At 30.9% G+C, this 21,175-nt stretch overlaps 8 protein-coding genes across 10 annotated transcripts; 4 read left to right on the forward strand and 4 right to left on the reverse strand.

The window, feature by feature from the left end:
- Window positions 1-233: 233 nt before the first annotated feature.
- l(3)73Ah (polycomb group ring finger 3-like lethal (3) 73Ah) lies at window positions 234-1,800 on the forward strand. Its single transcript, XM_076404833.1, has 3 exons — window positions 234-455; window positions 507-659; window positions 716-1,800. Exons 1-3 carry the CDS (start codon window positions 344-346, stop codon window positions 1,126-1,128), a joined length of 678 nt encoding a protein of 225 aa, XP_076260948.1. The 5' UTR covers window positions 234-343; the 3' UTR covers window positions 1,129-1,800.
- A 284-nt stretch (window positions 1,801-2,084) lies between these two features.
- Window positions 2,085-3,468, reverse strand: LOC143196892 (dihydropteridine reductase). 3 transcript variants are annotated; one of them, XM_076404831.1, is made up of 6 exons: window positions 3,333-3,468; window positions 3,123-3,239; window positions 2,969-3,052; window positions 2,807-2,909; window positions 2,423-2,756; window positions 2,085-2,362 (listed from the first exon to the last, which is right to left on the reverse strand). In XM_076404831.1, exons 2-6 carry the CDS (start codon window positions 3,207-3,209, stop codon window positions 2,263-2,265), a joined length of 708 nt encoding a protein of 235 aa, XP_076260946.1. In that variant the 5' UTR covers window positions 3,210-3,239; window positions 3,333-3,468; the 3' UTR covers window positions 2,085-2,262. The 3 variants fall into 3 exon arrangements, with proteins under 3 accessions (XP_076260946.1, XP_076260947.1, XP_076260945.1); XM_076404832.1 differs by lacking the exon at window positions 2,969-3,052; XM_076404830.1 differs by having other exon boundaries at window positions 3,123-3,347.
- Window positions 3,448-5,007, forward strand: MED30 (Mediator complex subunit 30). Its single transcript, XM_076404826.1, has 5 exons — window positions 3,448-3,739; window positions 3,792-3,944; window positions 3,997-4,146; window positions 4,227-4,432; window positions 4,491-5,007. Exons 1-5 carry the CDS (start codon window positions 3,661-3,663, stop codon window positions 4,854-4,856), a joined length of 954 nt encoding a protein of 317 aa, XP_076260941.1. The 5' UTR covers window positions 3,448-3,660; the 3' UTR covers window positions 4,857-5,007.
- A 285-nt stretch (window positions 5,008-5,292) lies between these two features.
- LOC143196899 (uncharacterized) lies at window positions 5,293-6,197 on the forward strand. The gene is made up of 3 exons (XM_076404838.1): window positions 5,293-5,483; window positions 5,586-5,785; window positions 5,889-6,197. Exons 1-3 carry the CDS (start codon window positions 5,385-5,387, stop codon window positions 6,046-6,048), a joined length of 459 nt encoding a protein of 152 aa, XP_076260953.1. The 5' UTR covers window positions 5,293-5,384; the 3' UTR covers window positions 6,049-6,197.
- An 874-nt stretch (window positions 6,198-7,071) lies between these two features.
- Window positions 7,072-8,771, reverse strand: Rnf11 (Ring finger protein 11). Its single transcript, XM_076405465.1, has 3 exons — window positions 8,399-8,771; window positions 8,148-8,342; window positions 7,072-8,096 (listed from the first exon to the last, which is right to left on the reverse strand). Exons 1-3 carry the CDS (start codon window positions 8,504-8,506, stop codon window positions 7,953-7,955), a joined length of 447 nt encoding a protein of 148 aa, XP_076261580.1. The 5' UTR covers window positions 8,507-8,771; the 3' UTR covers window positions 7,072-7,952.
- A 235-nt stretch (window positions 8,772-9,006) lies between these two features.
- Tdg (Thymine DNA glycosylase) lies at window positions 9,007-15,609 on the reverse strand. Its single transcript, XM_076405464.1, has 6 exons — window positions 15,208-15,609; window positions 14,588-14,845; window positions 14,376-14,526; window positions 14,174-14,314; window positions 13,893-14,114; window positions 9,007-13,073 (listed from the first exon to the last, which is right to left on the reverse strand). Exons 1-6 carry the CDS (start codon window positions 15,357-15,359, stop codon window positions 11,601-11,603), a joined length of 2,397 nt encoding a protein of 798 aa, XP_076261579.1. The 5' UTR covers window positions 15,360-15,609; the 3' UTR covers window positions 9,007-11,600.
- A 487-nt stretch (window positions 15,610-16,096) lies between these two features.
- Window positions 16,097-18,323, forward strand: LOC143197224 (protein ABHD8). Its single transcript, XM_076405466.1, has 5 exons — window positions 16,097-16,819; window positions 16,889-17,150; window positions 17,208-17,458; window positions 17,510-17,894; window positions 17,947-18,323. The coding sequence occupies exons 1-5, from the start codon at window positions 16,446-16,448 to the stop codon at window positions 18,064-18,066; spliced, it is 1,392 nt and encodes a 463-aa protein (XP_076261581.1). The 5' UTR covers window positions 16,097-16,445; the 3' UTR covers window positions 18,067-18,323.
- Window positions 18,324-19,710: 1,387 nt separating this feature from the next.
- wal (electron transfer flavoprotein subunit alpha wal) lies at window positions 19,711-21,144 on the reverse strand. Its single transcript, XM_076405470.1, has 5 exons — window positions 20,986-21,144; window positions 20,776-20,928; window positions 20,243-20,723; window positions 20,033-20,184; window positions 19,711-19,960 (listed from the first exon to the last, which is right to left on the reverse strand). The coding sequence occupies exons 1-5, from the start codon at window positions 21,010-21,012 to the stop codon at window positions 19,784-19,786; spliced, it is 990 nt and encodes a 329-aa protein (XP_076261585.1). The 5' UTR covers window positions 21,013-21,144; the 3' UTR covers window positions 19,711-19,783.
- Between the last annotated feature and the right edge of the window lie 31 nt (window positions 21,145-21,175).

A 21,175-nucleotide genomic window follows, 5' to 3' on the forward strand; every position in this document is an offset into this window, starting at 1 on the left:
ATAACCTTTGGACTACAGAATAAAATTATCTCGAATATTTATTATTAACATCACTCCTACATATTTAATAAGCAAACTTTAGTAAACTGATTGAAAATAGAATAGATTCTCAAAAGTTATATTTATTTTCTAAATATTCTTTTTCGCTCAAATTATTCTACCTGTCATTTCTTTTCAATGCATTGAGAGAGAAAGATAGGAATATTCAATTCTAAAATTACAATAAATATAACTTAACAGTAGAGCTTCTAGTAGAAAATTAATGTGATTAATGTTGGAATAAATAGGGTTATGACTTGTATTTTGATTTTTCTTTCCTTAAAATTATGTTTTTTTGTAAATTATGACAATGGAAAGAAAAATTAAACTAAGAACATTAAATAGTTATATTACATGCAAAATTTGTAGGGGTTATTTAATTGATGCAACTACTGTAACAGAATGTTTACATACATGTAAGTAATACCTTCATATGTGTTATTTTGGACCTAATAAGTGTGTTTTAGTTTGTAAAAGTTGCTTAGTAAAGCATCTTGAAGAAAATAACACTTGTCCAACATGTGAAATAGTAATCCATCAGTCACATCCACTACAATATATTAGTTTTGATCGAACAATGCAAGATATTGTTTATAAACTAGTACCAAATTTACAGAAAGGTAAATACATATAGCTTCATTTATTTCAAATATTCTGTATAATCAAATTGTTGTAGCTGAAATTAATAGGGAAAAAGAATTTTATCAAATTAGGGGTCTTCCAAATCCTAAAGATATACCTCTAACTAATGGAGAAACAAATGGAGATCATGATGCAGATCCACATGCAGAGGCAGATTATCACAGACAAGATGAACAAGTTAATGTATGTTTAGAATGCATTAGCTCTAATCTCAAGACCCTTAAAAGAAGATTTATTAGATGTTCAGCACAAGCTACTATATTGCATCTGAAAAAATTTGTAGCAATGAAAGTGTTAAATGGTATGGAAAAGTATCGCGATATAGATATTCTTTGTAATGATGAATTGTTAGGAAAAGATCATACTTTAAAATTTGTTTATGTAACGAGATGGAGATTTCAAAATCCACCCTTAACTTTGCAGTATCGTCCAAAAATTGACATTTAATTAGATAATAAACTAATCCAAAATTAGATAATATTTGGGAAAAATGCCTTCAATAATTTAAAAAATATATATATTTTCGTACTATATTGAGAGGCAAAATACTTTAGCTTGTAATAATTTAACAAGACTACGAGTAATAGGATGGAATTTGAAATTTTTTGAATACTCAAAGTTAATGATATATTTTCGAAATATAATGGGGTTTGACAGGGTCCGACTGTAGAAATTGCTGTTCTTGTAGATAACTTACAAATCGATGTATATCAATTGAACTTTTGTTATGTATATTTAGATTAATTATTTTTAGTTGTATATAATGCTTAGCAGTTATTATACAGAACAAAACACAAGTTGAACATATAATTTATTAATTTAAGCTAATAAGAGAACAGCTAATTTATTTATCAACTATTCATAAAATGTTGGGTCCATCCAGGTATTTGCAATTAATATAATTGTTAAAAAAAAGAGAATTTATATTATATATAAAACATATTGCAATCTAAACATCCTTGTGATATAATTATTGAATAAATATCTAATTTTGTAAATTTTGAAAGATTATGTAAATATGCTCTTCAAATGTGTATAAAGTAATTCAAAGAACATTATCACTGAAAATATGTATATTTCTGTATTTTATACGAATATATACATGTGTATTTTATGTTATTTATGGTTCTTTTGTTTTCCTATAATTACCCATTTTGATTAATTCATTGATCTGTCCGAAAAGAAATAATATTCCTAACACGTAACAAATCATTTCATTGAAAATTAGGCCAGAGCGGTAAATTACGTTGTAGTCTGGCCTTCAATCAGGTCAGATATATCATTAATAACAACGTTTAGACAATTAATTATTTCCCATGTACTGAGAATAATTTTAACAAGGGTATTCTCCATGATATATTTTGCTTAATCATTAAAGTGTTCATTAATCCTTAAAACTTATATAATGTTTGAATATATTTATTTCATTATAGTTACAATTGTATATATATATTAATCATTAAATAACATTTTATAAATCATATGAAACAATTAAAAAAACTTAAAACAATATAGATTACTTGGTCACATTTATTTTACTTTTGGAATTGGTACATTTTCCTTTAAATATCATGTATTACTTTAAACTGGCACCAGATCAGTTTTAGAGTCTTTCGTAAGCAATTGCAGCAAACTGCCATTAGCTGGTTTTCCTTCTCCTTTGGTCCATTTTAGAAATAAACTACAACAATTATATATATTATAATTAGGACATATTCGCCAGATGGTGTAAAGTACCTACTCAGCTATAAAGTCTAAAGGTGTCCAAGTGGAATGATCCGCATCAGGCATCCACTTTCTATTCATTGGAGTATCTAAAGTTACCGGTAATATAGCAACAACTGTAGTATTTTGAGGTAATCCACTGTTATCAGAAGCTAGAGATTTTGTCAACTGATGCACAGCAGCTTTTGCTACTCCATACCCAAGCATGCCTGGTGTAGGGTCCAATGCTGCTTTAGCTCCTGTGAACTGAACTATAGCATTTTCCTTCAAATATTTAGTAGCTAATGTTGCAGCTACCAAAGAGCTGCATACACTTTGTTTCCACATTAGTTCACTATTTTTTGCTAAATCTATAACAAATATACTAAAAAATATAATTATAAAAATTAATTTATTGTACTCTTTTTAGCGTTTCCTCCAATCCATCCACCAGCAACACAGAAGATTCCATCCAGTTTCTCTCCTTTCAAACCTTCTTGCAATGCAGAAGCAATAAAAGCTTCCTGTAAATAATAATATTAATAATATGAATAATCAATAATAAATATTATGAGATAAATACCTGTTGCACAAAACTCTCATCTTTATTTACTATTATGCTATAATGAGCTTCAGAATTTTCAGACAAATCAACACTTCCAACCCACTGCAATTAAGTATTATTTAAAAACAGAAAATATGAATGAAAATTTTGTGTAGTTCCTCATAAAACTTACAAAGTTATTTGCCTTGAAATGCGAAATGCATTTTAGTCCCAATGCTCCACGGCCACCATATATGAGAACACGTCCAGCATAGGACATTATGGCAAAAATTCAAAAAATAACTTTTACCTATAATTAGTTTCTTTCAATAAAATTGCAATCTCCTATGTATAGTACAGCAACAAATAGTAGGGTTATCTTCAAGCAAGATAGGTATCATACCTCTGCGCATAAGTTATCGAAAAATTATTCTGTTATTAAGTTTTTGTATAATTGTTACTATTAATTAGCATTCAAAACAAATATCACAAATTCAGATATTACAACTATGAAACTAAAATTTTGACACTTCCTTTTATGACTATCGATACTTTGAAAAAATAAGTTTTTATCGATAGATCGAATATAATATGCATTGACATTCCTAGTGTTTATGTCATTTGTCTTACTTCAAAATTTATTATTTATCAACAATTTTTAATATTTGTATTTAATACGGTTTATTAAATAAAATAGAGATTTTACAGTGATAGATATCAATTTAAATGATATGGCTGCCCCACAACATCATTTCATGCAAAATTTAAATAGTAATACTCAAAGTGGTCTTCGAAATTGCTTCGGTCCAGGTATGAGCATAACACAATTTTATTATTTAATATGTGATATATATTTAATAAGGTCCCATGCAAAATACTATGGGAGCTGGAGCAATGCAGAATGCTATGCAAAATCCAATGGGAGGACAGTTACCTCAATTAGGTAATCCAATAATGAGCCAGATTAATAGCCCAATGAATGGAGCAATGAATTCTATGAATTCACAAATGAATGGTATTTTTTAAATATTTATAATATTTTTGATCTAAAGTCCTGTATATTTTAGGACCCATGCAAAATGCATTGGCAGCAAGCATGCAAAACTCTTTACCGAATCAAATGGGAGCTCAAATTCCTCAATTAGCTGCACCTATGATGGGTCAAATGAGCAATCCAATGAATGGTGCTATGAGTCCCATCAATGCGCAGATGAATGGTATGTATTTATTTTAAAATTCTGGTTTTTCTTTACCACTATTGACATTATTATAATATTGACCACTATTTATTTTAAAGAATTTAATCCTGGTTTAAATCATCATGAGATGCCTCAATCTCAAACACCAGGTGTGGCACCTACACCACCATCATCTCATACTCCTCAACAGCAACAACAATCTAAAGAATTTAACACAGCCTCATTATGCAGATTGGGTCAAGAAACTGTTCAAGATATTGTCAGTAGAACACAAGAAGTATTTCAAACATTAAAAACTATCCAGGTCTTTATTTTAGCTTAATGTTGCTATATTTTACTTATTACAGTTTTTTTTTATTTAGCCTCCAGCTGGTACTACTCAATCATCAACAGCGAGTAATGAAAAAAAGGCCAAAGTCCAAGAATTGCTACGCACAATAAGAGTTTTATTTAAAAGACTGAGATTAATTTACGAAAAGTGCAATGAAAATTGTCAGATACAAGGAATGGAGTATGCACACATTGAAAGCTTAATACCTTTTAAAGATGAATTGGATCCAAAACATGAAGAAAAAAAGAATTCTGAAGCTTACAGATTAGCTTGTGAAGAGAGTAAAGAAGTTATGGAGCAAGTTGTGCTTAAAAACAAACAGTTGAAAGAAATTATAGATCATTTAAGGCGAATTGTTTGGGAAATTAATACAATGTTAACAATGAGAAAGTCCTAGCATTTTTGATAGTCATTCATAAAATTGTATTTAAATTTGGTATTTAATTTAATAGTTGTTTTCTAAATAGTTATATAAATAACGTTTCAATTGATATTTTTATTTGTTAGTTAAGTTAGTTGTGTATTTGTAAATTAAATGTTAACAATTAGCAGTGTTTTATTTTAATGAAAATCAAATCAGAATGATTAGACGGATGCCATTCAATTCTGTGAATATAATCTGTAGTTATATTAAAAATTATATTATAAAACTTCTAAAAGCTATTTATAGTAATATTGTGTTACAAGGACAAATCATAGAAAACCGAGTTTACTTTATATTTTATGGCTTTAGTTTAAAATGATTTCATTATTGAAGTACGTTCTTAAAAATGATATTTCTGAACGTGCTATTTTTTAAATCAAGTTAGCCATATTTTAAATTTTGACATATTGGCCGTTGACATTAATATTTTATTTGAAAATTTTATTTAGCTTTCTTGGCCCTTATAATTTTTTGATTTTATAAGTTAAACTGTATTAAAAGATGTCCAGTGGAGAATCGTCTAAGCGTTTACAGCGTGCTAAATCAGCTGTAACTCACCGGAGAACGTCAGCCGATTCTATAAAAACTGATATTCGTAACGTGTGTATTTTAATGTTTCTTTATAATAATACAATTTTGAATTGAATGTATATTTCTGTTTAATGCTATTGATCGATATTATAAAAATCTATTCATTTACAGAAATTTATTGAACGTTTAAGAAAATCTCGAAGTAAAAGTGTCGATCGTGTTAGAGCTGCCTTAAAAGATGATAGAGAATATGAATCATTAGATGAAATCCGCAATGCACTCTTAGCTGATAAAGAAGCTGCAGATTTGATTAATTCTGAGGAAATAACCGATATAATGAGGCAACTTCATGAGGAAATGGAGCAGTTAAGGTATGTATTTTGTACAATGTAAACAATATAATTTATATATTATTATTTATTATATATATATATATATATATATATATATATATATATATAATTTTCATTAAAGTTTACAGAACGAAGCTGACAGCTATATGATGCATAATGAGTCGGAAGCAAATGAAACTGCAGAGAGACTTATGACTCAATGTCCAATATGTCAGGGATTATCTGTTCATGCTGTTTGTGAAAAATGTAATTTCCAGTTGAATTCTGAGTTCAGAGAGTAATTTATATAAATCAAATAATTCGTTACATTTTATTATATCAGATTTGATAGTTTTAAGTTATTGAAACTGGTATTTGTTTGTTTGAATATTTTGTAAATTTAAATGATGTATATTTTACAGTTTAATGTGTGGCATAGGGATGTTAATATGAATGCTATAATTCTGCATTAAAATAATAACTTAATATCTTTAACAATGACTATTGGGTTGAGAAACTCACTTAAGAAGAAATATAGCTTTCGTGTAAATTTTGTGATATTTGAATAAAGCCAAAGATTGAATGTTTTGTGGGCTCAAGCTCAGTAGTGAGCTTAAATACTGTATAATAAGGCTGAAATAGTAATAAAGGAAATAACAGTTAATATTTATAAGTGAAGTATTTATTTATATCTCATAAATTAAAAGATAGATATTTTATTATAGATATTAAAAATGTGATATCGTAACAAAAATATTCTTTAACATTAGGCTAATATACTAGATTACTAAGAGATTGCCACACATTTTTTATTATTAAGTTTCTTGTACTTAGTACCTGCAAAGGTATACAGGGTGTGAAAGTTTCCTATTAGAAAATTCTGACATTTGTTTATTTTTTTAAATAAAATTGTTATAAATATTGCTATTAGTCTTTTTAATTATCCATCAGTTATAGGTATTTATTATTTAGGAAATAAATATAACATGTATCTCTAGTAATTTTTGTTCCATTATAATATTAATATAACTTTATTTTTAGAGTTAAGATTTACGGCTTAGTAATATCTGTATTGTGCTCTTATTAAGAATTTTTCCTTATAAGGGAAGACGTTACAGATGCTTTATAGATCTTAGAAGATACCAACATATAGACAACATTCTATCAGTTAAAATCAAGATATTAGGCCCTTCACAAGGTTCTGTAAAATAGCTCCGATCTAGAAGCGAAGAAATTATTTTAATTTATTAAACAATAAAATTGGTGATTTTACAAATATTTGAACGATGAGAGTTGGAAAAGGAACGAAATAAAATGAAAAGTTATTATGACTTTGAATAATATTTATTGCAAAATTGGATATAATATTTAACTATATAACCCATATAAGGAATCAAAAGCAAATTCTAACATTCTTTATTAAGTTATTGAACAACAAATTCTATAGATGATCACTGCTTTAAACTATTTTAGGTAAAATAAGCATAGTACTTATATTTTGATTTATAAATATTATACAAGAACTATCACCACCTAAAAAATGACTAACTGCATACATATATTTTCCTTTTTACATTCTAAATAAATGGTTTACATTGGTTTAAGAGAAATAATACTTAATATTATATGAAAATTAATACACTTAAATGTGCTTTGAGACAATTATACAAAGAATTAACTTATAATTATTTCATACAGATAATTTGGAGAATGTAACACTGATGCAAATCAGAATAATATAAGTATGATTATTTCAGAGATAAAAGAATTTCACAGCCACACTAAAAATGATACATTCATACCAACAAGTAGTTCTGATCACAGTATTTTACTAATTGTATTACAAATAGCAAGGCAAATCTGGAAACTTCAATCTATTAATAATATATATATCCTTATCTTGCCCTTAAAATACTGAAGAATGCTTAGTCTATATCACATACACATGTGATGTTAAAATAATATTCTTCAGACTATCATATACAAAATATACATAGCATCAGTAACTCTTTCATTTGATGTTTTAATGCATAAACATATCACACTTATCAGAATATTTAAAATTAAAAAGCTGCTCTCTATCAAATCCATGACGTTAACAAAACTCCAGAATAACTGGATATGTATCACTCGCATGAATATTTTCCAGATTTGCCTACTTACCTGGATTTTAAACTCAATTTTATAATCTAAAAGGCACTGGCCGTCAGTTGGTCTCATAGCTAGTGAGCAGAGCAGCATCTACAGGCTCCATACAGCTAGGACAAGTGAGGCTGCGCATGAGCCAATCATCAATGCACGTCATGTGATAGGTATGCATACAGGGAAGATATCGCAGGGCATCTCCTATCTATATAAACACTTTCAACAATATAAGTATCTATCTATAAAAATATATTACCATAAACTCTCCCATGCATATTACACATTCTCTAATTTTTTTACATCCATCATAGTTTCCAGTTGGAAGATGTTGAATCAGTCCAATACGTTTAGCAATTTTAATTTGTTCTTCTTCAGTCAGCTGTGTTACAGATCTTGTAACACTAGGAGAAGGATGATATAGTGGCGGAGCAGCTTGTACAGAGAAAGCTTCCTTTATTGAAACAAATAGTTTTTAATCTTTTTTGTTCTGGTTAGCTATACATTTACCTGGTAACTTGGTGGTCCAACAGGATCTGAAGATGCCTCTCTAACACTGTCAGTTCCTCTTAAAAGGGATATATCATCTGTTGTAGATCTTTTTAAACAGTTACCCATCTTTTTTTGTTATATTTACTTTGTGTTTCTTCTGTTGCTTATCCTGCATTTATTTACAAATGATTTTAACTACCTCCATCATGATTTTGTAATGGTAAATCCCTTGAAACCCATTTTAGATATTATCTTAATAATTTTCGTATACTGATATATCATTTAGTTTTTAGCAGACAAACATTTGGCTAAACTTTCTAATAATATTAATTATCTCTAAGAACAAAAAATGACAATGAATGCTGCATTGACTGTTTTGACAGACCATATGACTTTGACAGCTATAGGAAAACAAAGGGAAACCCTTTCAATTGGAAGGCGGTTAAAATATTGGTGGTATTTTTCTCCTATGACGTCAGAAAACATCGGTTGCAATTTCCGGTTACTTTAGAGTATAAACAGGTCTTGTAATTATATAAGTTTTATCAAAAATATGCTCTTGCTACCTACAAAATACACATTGTATATTATAATGGTAGTAATTTTAAAGATAAAAAAATGAACGATTAGAATTAAACAAAATTTATTTTTTTGTTCTTAAAACGCTAATACTGTTTAAAAGTACAAAAAAACTATGGGAGAGTTTTCCGAAAAGTAAATTAAACTGAGTATTATACGTATATATAACAATTCATAGATATAAAACAATACATTTGATTATTTAACACAATAAACAATTAAAAATTATATAAACAAATATCAGTTCGGTGACTATCAAAACCAACAACCACTTGCAACTCTGATGGCGAATAAATTTTAAACAAAGAGAGGGAAATAGTGCGGAAATAATTCATACAAATACATTTACTAAAAGAAAAAAAACTTCAAAAATTTAAATCTACGAACACACTATAAGTTATAAAATCCAAAGTTATCATACAAATACAGTAATAATTAGTAATTCAATTTTACTTAGCTTAAAAATTTGAAATGTATTCTTCTTTAATTTGGTTCGTATTTTGTAGATCTTCAAGAACTACAAATTGAAACGCAAGGTATTCAGAAAAATGCGAAAATATAATGTTTTTTGTTTTATCAATCGAGAAGTGACTGACATAGTTTTTGCACTCTACAAACCCTGTATTTTGTTTAAAAAAAAATAATATAAAAAGTGTCGTAACTTATTGTCTATATATTACGATCGCCTAGTCAAGAATTAGAAAAATTGTTTTAACACCAATAGCACATTCTCCCAAAAATTACAATTTTTTCCCTATTATATGAGAACTATAATAAATAATAGAGAAAATAATATCATATTAAGTTACAAATTTTTACGTATATCATTATTATTTACAAGCTACGAGGAAATACACTTCATCAATCAATTCAATCCCATATCATCCAAATACCTTGAGTTTTATTGGTCAAATCACTATTTCCATCTCTCTTACATCCCAATATGAGATGTGTAATCGTTTTTAGTGCAAAGATATGTAGGACACATACGTCGGAGAGGACCAGGAATAGGGGAAAATATGTTCTTTTTTAAAGATCAAATGTTTATTTAAAATAATGACATTAATGAGCTGCAGCTATATGATGGGATCACACAGCCCTGGACATTACACTTGGAGATTAATAGTAAAAATTTCTGTCCGAACAAAACCATTTTCTTTCCTTACGACAAATTATTTATATTGAATGTATACATCAGATAATTTTTTTTTCGATACTAAGTTCTTTTCTCTTGCAGTACCTTATGCTCATAAAAAGCATATTTTAAAAGCACCATATATTAAGAACTTTTAGTGAGTATATACATACATTATATATATATAGTCACTTTGCTGCTATTCTACATTTAATGAGACTAGATTAAATGGACTAGATTTCGTCCAAATAAATAAATTAAATAAATAAATAAATAAACAAAAATAATTTTCTAATAAGCATTTAACGGTTATAAACAACTGGCCAATAAAAATACTAACAAACCTATATTAAATATATAATATACAAACTAAACATAGATGCCTTAATATATTGCAGCGCTCAAATAGATAAGAAGAAAACTAAAAAACAATGGATTTATTTTAGTTTCTTTGTGTGTTATGTAAAACTCACCAGGAGTTTCAAAAAAGCATCATATTGGAACTAAAACATGCCCTAAAGTAATGCAAATAAGGCTTGAGCTCTACCGTATATTAATGAACTACTTAAAATACAAATTTAGCTTGCAGTTGAAAAAAAAGCCACTAGTTTCTCATTCTACAAGCCAAACGGAACATTCATTATGTAAAAATCACAGTCAAAATTTGAACGTAACTTTTTCCTGAATTGCACGGCCCGATTTTCTTTATAATAATAATATAAATAAAATCGCTTGTTCTGATGTAAATATTCAATACACTCGTTTAAAGTGTGTATAAGTCCAGTGCCAAACATTCAAATAACACACATGCAATCGACTTGAGATCCGAATGTAGATTAATGCACAAACCCTCGGCCTAACTAACATCCAAAGTTTAGAGAAAATACTTATGACAAAAAAATATCACCATTTACCCTGTGCAAGTCTCTGGTTTCATAATGCAAGTGACCATCGTTTAATATGGGAAACTTTACATTGAAAGTAGAACATTTACAGAGAGAATATGTCTGAAAAGTGATGAAGCAAAAATTTTACGCATTACTTTCAAACGAGTTAACCAGGCAATACTTGATTAAGCAACAATGATATGTTAACAGAAACCGTTAGAAAATGCAATAAAATGGAAATAGTGAACCTGAGAAAAAAACAAATTAGCTTAAAACTACATTTCCTATCTACATTGTCTAAGTCTCCCATTTGTTTTTCTTGAAACAACTGAATAGAAATGATGTGCGTCGGAAAATACCTGCATGAATAACCAGTATTTAGAAAGAAACAAGACAAGCGACTTCAAGAAATACAAACAGCAAAATATGGGTTATTTAATACTTCTGCGTTAACGAAAATACAACGTGAATAATGTGAAACATTTCTGGAAATCACTTTTCACGCATAAAAAAGTCACTTAAATTTCCCATACTATGTACTGAAGCGGACAGACTTGCTAGGTACTAGCCGAACATATGTTACAGGTACACAACATGAAAACACAGCGACAGAAACCGATCAAAATCCTCCTAAGTAAGGAGGGTAGCCCGGAGGATGTGGTGGAGTGGGTTGAGGATAACTGTAATAAGGATAGTTAGGATTGGGTACGTGAATTCCCGGCCCGTAACTTTGGGCATACGGAATTTGTGGGTAACCTAGCGGCATAGGCTCGTAATGTCCACTCCAGGTTGGCGTTGGATACAACGGATATCCAGATGACGGTGGGTAGTTATATGATACTGGGCTAGCTCTCGAAGATGATACAGGGTAGCTGTTCATCTGACCGGAATACTGATCAGGTGTCTCACCTAATGGAGCTTCTCCGTCAGTTATACTTGGGATTTGATCTACAAGTGATTCTAAGCCAGACAAACTTTTCGATGTGATATCTTGACTTTTTTGATTTTGATACTGCGTTTCCTGTGCTGGCGGATCCATATTATACGATTGATAATGATAGTGATGAGGTTGTTCACCGTTGGTCGATGGAGCGGGACTCATGTGATAATGATGTGGATTTTCGCTGTTCGTTGATGGTGCCGGACTTAGACGACATTCAGCGTCTTCGGCCATACTGGTCGGCGGCTCGAAATCGGGTGGACCGATCGGTGATGCTGGCGAGCCTAGTTGCTCCGAACTGATGGCGGCACTGATTTCCGAGCTGAGATCTGAATGTGTGAATGGTTGAGAATGCGGTCGCGGAGACTGACTCCCGTATGGGGGGCGAGGAGAATTGCTATACTGGGGCCTGGGAGACTGATTGTAGGTCTGACGTGGTGATTGGCTGTATGCTGGCCTAGGAGATTGGCTGTAGGCAGGTCGTGGAGACTGACTGTAAGCGGGTCTTGGCGATTGGCTGTAGGCAGGTCGAGGGCTTTGACTATACGGGGGCCTTGGAGATTGATTATAACCCGGAGGTTGAGCTGGATACATGCTAACCGGATTATTTGGTGGAGTTATAGCAGAACCCATAGGATAAAAACTGTTAGGAGATTGTATGGGTGATGGATTCGAGAAACATGGCGTCATATTGGCAGGAGCATTATTTTCAATTCGGGGACCATCCACACTATCCATTTTCACTTTTTTAGGCCGACCTCTTTTTTTCTTAGGAAAATCACAATTGTTACCGTTTTGTGGAGGTGGCGGCTTCCTCACCACCGGTTTTGGCGGAGGCTCCTCCCCTTCTACTTTTATTTTCTTCGGTCTACCCCGTTTCTTTTTACAGGGTACAATTGTACCGTCTTCATTTTTAATCACAGCATTGCTAATATCGGTTAATTCCGTCGGATACAGGTCAGCTTTTGGTTCCGCTTCATAACACGATTTTACTTTTGGTTCGCTAAACACCATTTCGTTTTCATCGATCTCAGGAATGAGACCATTTAAGTAATCCCTAAATTTCTTCAACGCGGCGTAAAATGGAACCTTATCCGCTGCTCTGGGAAGTTGAGCGCATCTCGCACTAGATGACGGCATTACCCACATATGCTGAAAATATTGATTAACATAAGTACATTAAAAAGGTAAAAAATATCATATTATAATTTACTGTTTATAAACTATCACGTAACTACATTTACAATTGAATTAGATGAAGTTAACTGAAAATTCCCTCCTTCAGGAGGTATTTAGACAACCATTATTTTAACTTAATTATTAATTACTATCACATATTATAAAAGGTGTACTTGTTAATTTTTAAAAATATCGAAAGTTAATTAAACAATCCTAGAAATTAAAGAATATTTTTTCAGAATGCATAAAAAATAGTTTAGGCGTAATCTGTTGATACAGTACCACTATAGTGCATACTATATACTAAATATGTATTCAATTAACAGCAATAAATTTAAAATACCAGTCATTAGAAGATATTCCGATGAATATCTATAAAATTTAAATCTTAACTACTGAACTATGATATATTATATAAGGTATGCTTTCTTCTTTCAAAAACTTGTAGAAAGGTAAATAAAAAATAGGAGATAATTTTTTAACACTGCACAAAAAAGCATAATATGTTGATATTGTAACTATAAATAATATAAGAAACGGTTTAGTATATAACCTAAATTATGTAATAAGTACAATTTATCATAAATATTACATAAATTCTGAAGTTTTATGCTCATGACTTTTTATTAATAATAATAAAATTACCACTTAGAATTTAGTTTAATAGCATACAAAATAATTAAAACAAATTTGATATGAATCAACATAACCTAACAAGAGATAATGGCAAAAGTTCTTTTACTTGACTATACATTTTTATATTAAAAATATAGATGTAAAATTAGTACTTACTGTATTAGTTCCTTCAACCAAATCTGGTTGTCTACCAAATTTAAAGTCCTTTTTCCCAGAAAAAACTTCGTAAATTAACTTGCCATTAAACACAGCAATCTTAGGCCTAAATTTTCTTAATTTTTCTAAAAGAATTTGGCTACCCTCTTTAATTTCTTTTCGAGTCAAATCTGCACTACCTTTTGTGGCACGCTGAACCATATTTGTAAACCCAATGCCAACCTAAAAATTAAAATAATGTATACAAATAGACATGCATCAAAATACAACAATTTTAGTACCTGAAGTAACTTATAATCTTCATCAGCTGACATTTGTTGTGGTGTTAATCCAGATAAATATAAGCACTTCCAAAAATGATTTCCTGGGCCAGCATAATGATGACCTTTGTAAGCTGCAAACAAGCCTGGATTTATACCAATCTAAAATATTAAAAATAATCATACATATACATAACAGTAGGAGCATGCAATATTTTCGTACAATAATAATATCTAAATTTTCAGTAAGATGATCTGGTAGAGTTCGTTTTGAAACTTCTTCCTCAGGCATACCATTAAACCTATCATGTTTCTTTCGTTCTTTTATAGGCCTAGGAATACCCCCATTAAGATCTTGATTAAATTCCCCTGGTCTATAACAAATTATAAGGGTATGACATAACAGCTAATAACAAAAATAGCTGTATAGCTCACTCAGGCTTAATTTTCTTTTTTCTTCCTCTTTTCTTAGGTCCAGGTAAAATTTGATTATTAAGAGGTGGTAAAGGATGCATCATGTGTGGGGGTCCTTGAACTGATGGAAGCATTGGAATGGGATCATCATCAATAAAACTGTATGGGTCATCCATTTTCTCTCTTTTAACATCATGATTATGGTTTAAATTAGCCGGATTTAACAACATATCTGCACTTGTTTCATAACCATCATCATGAGGTTCTAATTTCATATTACTGAAAAAAAATTATAAAAATTTCAACTCAAAAACTAAAAAAACGAAGACTGTATAAAATACAAGTACTTCAAATGTGTTACAATTACAGTCCATATGATTATAAATATCCACATAGTATTTTAAAATGTATCATTATTAAAATTATATTTAACATTGTATTAAATATCACAATTATTGTATTAAAAAGGGAGGAAACAAAAAAATGTATTTATAGTTTAAAAACAACGTTGTATATTAAGAATAGTTTTCATATAAATAATTATTTTCAAAATTTACATTGGAAGACGTATGATATTGTAATGTTTACATGCCATTTTTATAAACCCAAAGTAGTTACAATTATGTTAAAATTGTACTCACAGTTTATATTTATTGGGAAAGTTCACCGGGTGGTTATAGTTGTCATAAGATAATGGTCCAGGACCCGTATCTGATGGTGCTCCTCCTCCACCCGATTCCATAGTCTCTCCCAGCAAGGTGGTAGACTCACGAAAAAGCGTAGCCACCTGCATCAGCCGATCCCGCGAGCTTTCGCTCGCTAAAGATATATACACAAACTATCACTTCACATTTAGACAATTTGCACTAGCTTAGAAAAACCAGACGACAACCTCACCCTTTAAAAATAGTTCAACTCTGATTGGTTCAACAAACGTTTTGAAAAATCAATATAATGTTATCAGCCTCGGCCTGTATTTTTGTGGAAGCCCTGCTCAGAAATCATTGGTGATGTCTCCACCAGCGTCGCTTCCTTCGACGCCTGACGTCGTTTTTTTTCGCAGCGCATTCTATCAAAAAATTTACCAAACTAAATTGGAAAAAAAGTTTGGCAACTTTAGAATACTGTGCTACTTTATGTTGAAGTATTAATACTTAAGATGGCGCTGCTAAGCCGAAATAATATATAAGTATATTTATGTTTAAAAACATAAATTGCTTATTTTAATATAAATTGCTATTAGAATTATCACAATTATAGATATTTAAAAAAAAATACATTTTAAATAGGAAGTGATTTGAAACTTAACGGTTGTTTTTGAATACTAGGCACAAAATAATACACGACTTACGTTCGAAATACAATATATATGTAGTTTAATCAGATTGAATTGTTTTTTTGCTAACATTTATTTGAATAATCATTTATTATTATAACTATCGTTGGCATAGTTATTTAAAATGAAATAAATAAAAAATACTGTTGTTACTGTGTTGTAACTGTTTATATTTCGAGCTCAGACATACGAGCCTTATTTTGAAAAATGAGCAAAATAGAAAAGGTTGTGACAACAGGTGTCAAGGTATATATTTGAATAATTTAAAAAAATTTAAAGTGTATTGAACCATAAAAATGATCATTCTTAAATAATTTAATAGTATTATACCATTTTGGAGTTTATATTCAACCAGAATTAAACAGTACTATTTTAAGTAACAGCAGTTACTATACCTGATGGAAAGGAATTTAATACAGTTAATCTTAGTAATATGAGCAATTAAAGTAGAGCATTTAAGAATGTGTAGGTAGTTGTAATTGAAAACATTTATTAATTGTATCTGAAGAATTACCATGGGCGTGACATAATTGTAATATAAAAATGACCGAAAATATAACCTCCACGGTCAATGGATGTTTCCCTAAAGTGACTGATACATGGAGAAGTTTTTTTGGGCCATTTAACAAGGTAAACCAAGTGTCTCCAGGTGACCCTTTACCTTCAAAAGAGTATAAGTTTATTGTTATTGATTCCAAAGTGAAAATAAGAGTGGTCCACTTAAATCCAGAAAAAGTTAGGCACTCTATGTACAATAATGATGAAATTTCATCTAAGAGAAGTTCACTAACAGGAGAATACTGGTTTGAAAAAAATAGACCAATGAGAAATACACATTGTAGTTGTTCATTCAGAAGATCCAGAATTTCTATTACATCTAGTTGTATAACATCACAAAGGGATATTAAGTCAAATATGTGAGTTTTAAAGTAAAGTGTATCTTATTCTATTTTCTCTCAAAATATAACTATAAATTGTCTTTTTAGTCCTGAACTAGTTCCACATTTATTTCACAGTGTTGAAACATTCATAGAAAATTTGATCAAAGAAACATTAACTGAAGCATTTCAAGAGTATTCAAAGAAACATAATCAAGAAGGTGGTGTGGATAACTATGCCTATGAAACTTCCGAAGATGATGTTGAATGTATAATGAGAAAAAAAGGAAAATGTGATGAAAGTTATAATAGGATATTTCTACAATCTAGTCTTAACATTTCTCATAAAAATTGTGTTCATAAAAAACATGTATATTATACTCTGTTAATATTGCTTTAATATTTAACTAATATTGATGCATTTTAGAAGCCTTTAATTATGTTTATTCATGGTCTAGGCTCATCTGCTGAAGTGTGGAGTATATTAATGCATAGTTTCTCGATGAAAGGCTTTGAGGTTGTTGCCCCTGATATTATAGGTCATGGATTTAGCTCAGCTCCTACAAAAGCTGGTTGTTATCAATTTAAAAACTTGTTACTTCAATTAATAACAGTTTTTGATTATTTTATGGAGAAAGAAGAAAAGAGAAAATGTGTTTTGATCGGCCATTCTTACGGGTATTTGAGTATCTCTATGAGTTTATTTTTTTTACATTTGTTTATTTATAGATGTAGTTTAATAACAGCATTATATCCTCATAAAGCAACCAAAATAGCACAGTTGGTGTTAATAAGTGGAGGAGGACCAACACCTTTAGCACCACCAGCAGATATTAACAATATATCACCATATGGTTGTGCTTCATTTTTTTGTTATCCATTTTTATATTGTGGAGTAAAGAGAAGTTTTTTTTATTCATCAAGAGGGAAACACTTGAGACCCTGTGAAGATGAAACCACAGTTCCACCTCAAATCATGGATTTTTTAATTCAGGGGCAATGTTGGCCTGAAGGTGATGCTGCATTCCACAGGAGAATCATGGCTCCAACATTACTTGTTCATGGTTTACAAGATAAAAATGTAACACTAGTCCAAGAATGTGAGATGGAGAGGGTATGTTACTTATATAACATTATGATTTTTTTTCATGTTAATTTCTTCATAGACAATTCCAAGGGCATATTTGGAGTTACTCCCTAATGCCAGTCATATGTCTATGATAGAAGCACCGGAACCTTTAATACATATGATCATGTGTTTTTTGGATATGTGGAGTTCAAATTAGAGTTACAGCAATTAATTTAATTATAATATTAACAAATTCAAAACCAGTGATATTTTATATTTTCAATCATATATTGTTACCTGCACTAAACTAGTACTATAGAGAAAATATATATTGTATTTTTATATTGACCTGTATTTTTTCACTTAGTATAATTATAAAATCATTTATGTAATTTTAAAAATAAGAGTGATATATTTCCGTCCATAGTCACAGTTGTTAAGGTTGTTGTAAGAAATAAATGGTTTAAAATGAAATACAATGAATTTTATTATAAAATAACCATAATTTGTGGACAAAATAAAAATGGCCCAGTTATTTATCTATATTTATTTATTAATTTTTTTACGTATACTTTAAAGTCTCCTTTTACCAACTAGGGATTTATCTGGACTGGACCTACAGTTTAACGTGGACTCCGAACCACCGTTTTTTTTTTTTTGGCCTGGAACCGGGTAGGGGAATCCTGTTACGGATACCTGGTCGGGAAGACCCGCAAGAATAAGCGAGTTGGACTGGTTATGTGGAGGCTGCCTCTGGGCTACCCACTAACTGATACTTCTTACTGTTGTAAGGAGGGTGCCCGTAACCGGTAACACCGTTAAGAGGCACAAGGGCCAGGCAAGGACGTGGCGTCGTTATCACACCACGCAGATTGCGGTACATGAGTTAATCGCTCGCCGGAGAAGGTCGAGACAATTAGGAGTTAGAGCACGACGGGGTAGTGTCGGCTATGATAGAATGAGGCTACGAAGAGCCGAATGAGTTATTGGCCTGAAATCCGAACCACCGTTCTCGGCATTAAGCTTACCGAATGGTGAATGACCAACTTTAGAAATCATCCCAGAAGACATCCGGTCTAACCGAGCCTGGTTAATGGCGTGACTGGGATCATTTTCCCTGTCGGATTTTACACTCTTGCCTAGGACAATCACAAACATAAATATACGACCATGCCTCAGTAGGATTCGAACTCGCGGCTATCGCAACAATAGGAGGTCGCCGTCCTGTCGCCTTTACCACTGCGTCATCAAGGCGGCTATATTTATTTTATTCTTTTTACAAATTTCATCGTTGACTGATAGATTACCGCGATTACCTTCAACTACTTTTTTGAATCTTCATGGTGTTAATCATCCGAAGTAATGGAAATTAAGTTATGTACATAAGACGATATCACGAGAAGATTCAGATGCCTTTGGGGGCATTCGCTACTGAAATTGTTTGGCGAGGTGGAAAGAGTTTGGAGTGGACATACTACGTCAATCAAAAAAAAAGTTCTACAAAATGTTGATTCAATCCATCATGAGAATGATACATTAGATAACAATTTAGTCCCAAGCATTTTTTCTGCATCAGAGCAAGTTGACTCGTAAACTTACTGAAACTATTATTTAAACATGATATAAAAAAAGACGAATGCTCAGACAGCGGTTTTAAAACTTCATAAACGTCAAACATGGCGCATTTTAAATTTCGACGTTTTTTTTATATATTATCGAAATACATTGCAGGCTGAACTGAATTTAAAATAGCCAGATTACATCAGTTAATGACTTGTTTACAAATCTTTTAGGCACAAACTCCTTAGGAGATTAAATCTGAAAGTGTACACAACGTAGATATACGAATTTAAATAAACAATTATTATAAATAAAATATTTTTATTGAAAATTTTATAACAGATATGTATATATATTACTTGTTACATAACAGATTATAACTTCTGAGTCATTTCTGGAACTGCTTTAAACAAATCTTCTACAAGACCATAATCAGCAACTTGGAAAATTGGTTCATCAGGATTATTATTAATTGCAACAATCAGCTTACTGTCTTTCATTCCAGCTAAATGTTGGATTGCACCAGAAATCCCAACAGCAATGTACAAATCCTGGAATTATCAAAATTATTTTTAACAGTCTGATCAGTAGAAGTGCTTGGAAAAAACTACTGGGCTACTTACTGGGCACACAATTTTGCCAGTCTGGCCCACTTGCAAATCATTTGGTACATATCCTGCATCAACAGCAGCTCTAGAGGCACCAACAGCTGCATTTAATTTATCAGCTAGATCATATAGCAACTTAAAGTTATCACCAGATTTTAAGCCTCTTCCTAAAATAATAGTTCCACCATTTTATGATGATTAAATATTCAATAACTGATAACTTACCTCCACTAACTACTACTTTTGCACTAGTTAGTTCTGGTCTGTCTGATTTACTTAATTCTTGACTAACAAAAGCAGTTAGTTTAGTATCAAAACCATCAGTAGGCACTTTTTCAATAGCAGCTGAACCTGATCCTAATGTTGCTGGTTCAAAACTGGTTCCTCTGACACTAAGAACTTTTATTGGGTCAATGGCTTGAATAGTTTGAATGGCATTGCCAGCATATACACTGCGAACAAAGGTATCTGCAGATTTAATTCCAATAACATCTGATATGGGGGACACATCTAACTTGGCTGCTAATCTTGGAATTAAGGACTTGCCCAAAGAAGAGGCACCAGCAACAATATGAGTGTATTTATTTTGATTTTGAGTGGCAACAATTAAGGCAGCTAAATTTTCACTTGTAAATCCTTTGAAAGCTTCACTTTCAGCTACCAGAACCTTAGAAAGACCTTCTGCTTTTGCCAATGCTTCTGCTGCCTAAAAATTGATATTATAATTTTTTCTAATTATTAAAGGCCAATGGTCATACTGGTCCACATTTTGTTCCTGCTACAAGAACTGTTAGTTCACCACCCAATTTTTTAGCTGCCGTTAATGTATTTTGAGTTATTGGCGACAAAGTTTCATTATTATGTTCTGCTATAACTAATGTACTTTGAAACCTTCTAAGTTGGCCAGAAAACTAAAAATGTTATTTTTTATAAACTTAACCCCAAATACTTATTTTTTTCTAACTTACCTGGCGTGTAAGGTGTCTTGGAAACATTATTATTAACAAATAAACCTCAGATTTGAAACCTACTTCGAATATCACCAGAATTCGAAGTTGACTGGAATTCTAGTCCAAAGTACAAAATATGCAGCCTTAATCAGATACAAATTACCGAATTAAAAATACTATCAACAAAAATGTTTCAACACATCTTACA

Source organism: Rhynchophorus ferrugineus, unplaced genomic scaffold (genome assembly GCF_030347505.1).
Source record: "Rhynchophorus ferrugineus isolate W39M unplaced genomic scaffold, kcgeb_rfMv2 rfM5, whole genome shotgun sequence".
Taxonomy (NCBI): domain Eukaryota; kingdom Metazoa; phylum Arthropoda; class Insecta; order Coleoptera; family Curculionidae; genus Rhynchophorus; species Rhynchophorus ferrugineus.

Bases quoted from the DNA above. Each gene is read 5' to 3' on its own strand.
- LOC143197224 (XM_076405466.1), top strand. From the start codon at position 16,446: ATGACCGAAAATATAACCTCCACGGTCAATGGATGTTTCCCTAAAGTG. The intron at 17,151-17,207 runs GTATATTATACT...GATGCATTTTAG, and splicing joins ATTGTGTTCATAAAAAACAT to AAGCCTTTAATTATGTTTAT. The intron at 17,459-17,509 runs GTATTTGAGTAT...GTTTATTTATAG, and splicing joins TTGATCGGCCATTCTTACGG to ATGTAGTTTAATAACAGCAT.
- wal (XM_076405470.1), bottom strand. From the start codon at position 21,012: ATGTTTCCAAGACACCTTACACGCCAG. The intron at 20,724-20,775 runs GTATGACCATTG...ATCAATTTTTAG, and splicing joins CAGGAACAAAATGTGGACCA to GCAGCAGAAGCATTGGCAAA. The intron at 19,961-20,032 runs GTAAGTAGCCCA...TGATAATTCCAG, and splicing joins CTGGCAAAATTGTGTGCCCA to GATTTGTACATTGCTGTTGG.
- LOC143196892 (XM_076404831.1), bottom strand. From the start codon at position 3,209: ATGTCCTATGCTGGACGTGTTCTCATATATGGTGGCCGTGGAGCATTG. The intron at 3,053-3,122 runs GTAAGTTTTATG...ACTTAATTGCAG, and splicing joins ATTTCAAGGCAAATAACTTT to TGGGTTGGAAGTGTTGATTT. The intron at 2,757-2,806 runs GTACAATAAATT...TATTTGTTATAG, and splicing joins TGGAGGAAACGCTAAAAAGA to ATTTAGCAAAAAATAGTGAA.
- MED30 (XM_076404826.1), top strand. From the start codon at position 3,661: ATGGCTGCCCCACAACATCATTTCATGCAAAATTTAAATAGTAATACT. The intron at 3,740-3,791 runs GTATGAGCATAA...ATATTTAATAAG, and splicing joins TCGAAATTGCTTCGGTCCAG to GTCCCATGCAAAATACTATG. The intron at 4,147-4,226 runs GTATGTATTTAT...TTTATTTTAAAG, and splicing joins CATCAATGCGCAGATGAATG to AATTTAATCCTGGTTTAAAT.
- Rnf11 (XM_076405465.1), bottom strand. From the start codon at position 8,506: ATGGGTAACTGTTTAAAAAGATCTACAACAGATGATATATCCCTTTTA. The intron at 8,343-8,398 runs GTAAATGTATAG...GTTTCAATAAAG, and splicing joins TTGGACCACCAAGTTACCAG to GAAGCTTTCTCTGTACAAGC. The intron at 8,097-8,147 runs GTAATATATTTT...GTGTTTATATAG, and splicing joins TATGCATGGGAGAGTTTATG to ATAGGAGATGCCCTGCGATA.
- LOC143196899 (XM_076404838.1), top strand. From the start codon at position 5,385: ATGTCCAGTGGAGAATCGTCTAAGCGTTTACAGCGTGCTAAATCAGCT. The intron at 5,484-5,585 runs GTGTGTATTTTA...ATTCATTTACAG, and splicing joins TAAAAACTGATATTCGTAAC to AAATTTATTGAACGTTTAAG. The intron at 5,786-5,888 runs GTATGTATTTTG...TTTTCATTAAAG, and splicing joins GAGGAAATGGAGCAGTTAAG to TTTACAGAACGAAGCTGACA.
- Tdg (XM_076405464.1), bottom strand. From the start codon at position 15,359: ATGCAGGTGGCTACGCTTTTTCGTGAGTCTACCACCTTGCTGGGAGAG. The intron at 14,846-15,207 runs GTGAGTACAATT...ATTTTTTTTCAG, and splicing joins TTTCCCAATAAATATAAACT to TAATATGAAATTAGAACCTC. The intron at 14,115-14,173 runs GTACTAAAATTG...TTTAATTTTTAG, and splicing joins AAGATTATAAGTTACTTCAG to GTTGGCATTGGGTTTACAAA.